This window comes from Protopterus annectens, chromosome 1.part0 (genome assembly GCF_019279795.1).
Source record: "Protopterus annectens isolate FY-2018-M chromosome 1.part0, PAN1.0, whole genome shotgun sequence".
Lineage (NCBI taxonomy): Eukaryota > Metazoa > Chordata > Ceratodontiformes > Protopteridae > Protopterus > Protopterus annectens.
In genome coordinates, this window is record NC_056725.1 from 976,259,935 (window position 1) to 976,261,736 (window position 1,802).

The 1,802-nt window shown below is 39.5% G+C and overlaps 1 protein-coding gene across 1 annotated transcript in view; it reads left to right on the forward strand.

Annotated features, from left to right (window-relative positions):
* Nucleotides 1–1,538, forward strand: part of REPS1 (RALBP1 associated Eps domain containing 1) — a 1,538,969-nt gene extending 1,537,431 nt beyond the window's left edge. The window contains exon 17 of the mRNA XM_044068024.1: nucleotides 113–1,538. Within this exon, the coding sequence (XP_043923959.1) occupies nucleotides 113–181 (69 nt within the window). The 3' untranslated portion in view covers nucleotides 182–1,538. The remainder of the gene's footprint in view (nucleotides 1–112) is intronic.
* The last annotated feature ends 264 nt before the right edge of the window (nucleotides 1,539–1,802 follow it).

The following is a 1,802-nucleotide window of genomic DNA, read 5'->3' on the forward strand; positions in this document are numbered from 1 at the left end:
TTGAGAGTGCAGAAAGAGGAATTAACTCCAGAGCTTTATTCCAACTATGAGTAGAAACACTATCTTGAGTATGTTGCAATTAATTGTATATTGCAATTATTTTTTTCTCTAGGATGTGCTTGAAGAGAGAATTTCACTTGAAGTTCAACTGGAACAACTTCGACCGTTCTCTCACTTGTAAATTAGTTTTGATGTATGAACAAACCTGGCAAAATATGATGACCTAAGAGGAGACAAACCACTCTTTAGACCTCCCAGCTTAGCTTTGAACACTCACCTCAGCGTTCTTTTTGTGGTTCTGCTCATCCAACTGTACACCTGCCAATGTCTCTTCAGTACAGTTTTGTCCAAATTAATAGATCTCCATGAGAGGGAAGCAGAGCTGGTATGATGGAGTGAATACTGCTCAGAGACACTTGCCTCTTAATTACGGTCATTTTTAGCCCACCTTATGCTACCAGAGGTTGCACATCTACAGTTCATGTCAGCAGTCATGGACTGGATTGGTATTTACCGGAGGACTTTCTTGAGTATCTTAGCACTGCACCTACTACATTGTCAGAAGGGCACCACCAACATACTAAACGTGCAGGCACACGGTTGTGTTCATGTTGGATAATTTCATGAGGTCGTATTGCACAGGTTGGATGTAACCTGTGATTATACAAGACAAAGAACTGGAGCTGCAACCTCACACTTCCCTAGCTTTTTCCCTTGTTTGCATTAAGTAGCACTGCCATGGCCTCAGCAGAGCACTATTTACCTGTCGTTTTGCAATAAAAAGAACCTGGTATGATGTGGCACTACGTTCTAGGACATAATCCTTGCAAATGAGCAGTGCTTAGTGGCTGAACTGTTTTTGACATGAAGATATCCTGTACAGTGCACAGACACAGACTTGCTACTTACCTCTTCATTTTCCCACTCATTGCTCCATCTTCGGACAGCTGCATGTATTCTTTGAGATTTCTGAAGATCTTTAGACAAACAGGCCCTCCTGGGGAAGTCCTGTTTGTACCCAAGCTTTACTGTCTTAGAATACTGCACCTTTAACTACCGAGACTGTCTACTTTGCATACTATTCATATAGTTACCTGTATCAAGCATGCTTTAATTTCAACATTTTATTTATGCTATAGCATTTTTTCCATATCAGTCATGAAAGCACTCATTTTTCACAACTTCATTCCAAGACCTTCAAGTAATGTTTTCCTTGGGTTGCCATTCCTCGAGCTCTCTAAGCCTTACTCTTCTGGCATATATTCAGTCTTCATAAAAAAGATGCTCCCTGGACTAATGATGGCGAACCTTTCCTGCTATTCAGGTTGATGTACTGTATAAGAGGGGTGGTTGTATATTGTATCATACGCAACTTTTGGTTTCATATGTAAATTTGCATTAATTGCTGACTAACAGCAGATATTCTATTTAAAGGCTCAGTCTGGCTGTGGGATCATAGATGTCTAAATGCATGGATGTATCTCAGAATCAGATCTAGCAACCGTGTGATTTTTACACAAATAAAACACATTATTTTATTTGCTTTGTTGCACTGTGTTGTTGAAATCTGCAAGTGTGTTGCATTCCTTAGACTATCAGCAGGCCATTTTGGAAAAATGGACAGACTAACTGCAACTCTCATGTGAATTCATCTTGTGTTTTGATGTGTACTTGTAATGAGGCTTGAATGAGGCAGAAGCATGTAAGAGAGGAGATATTCAAGTGTGGAAACTGGTGATTTGTTTATAGATATTAATTTTTGTGTAATTCCACATAATCTTGAAATAACCCTCACTTCTTCC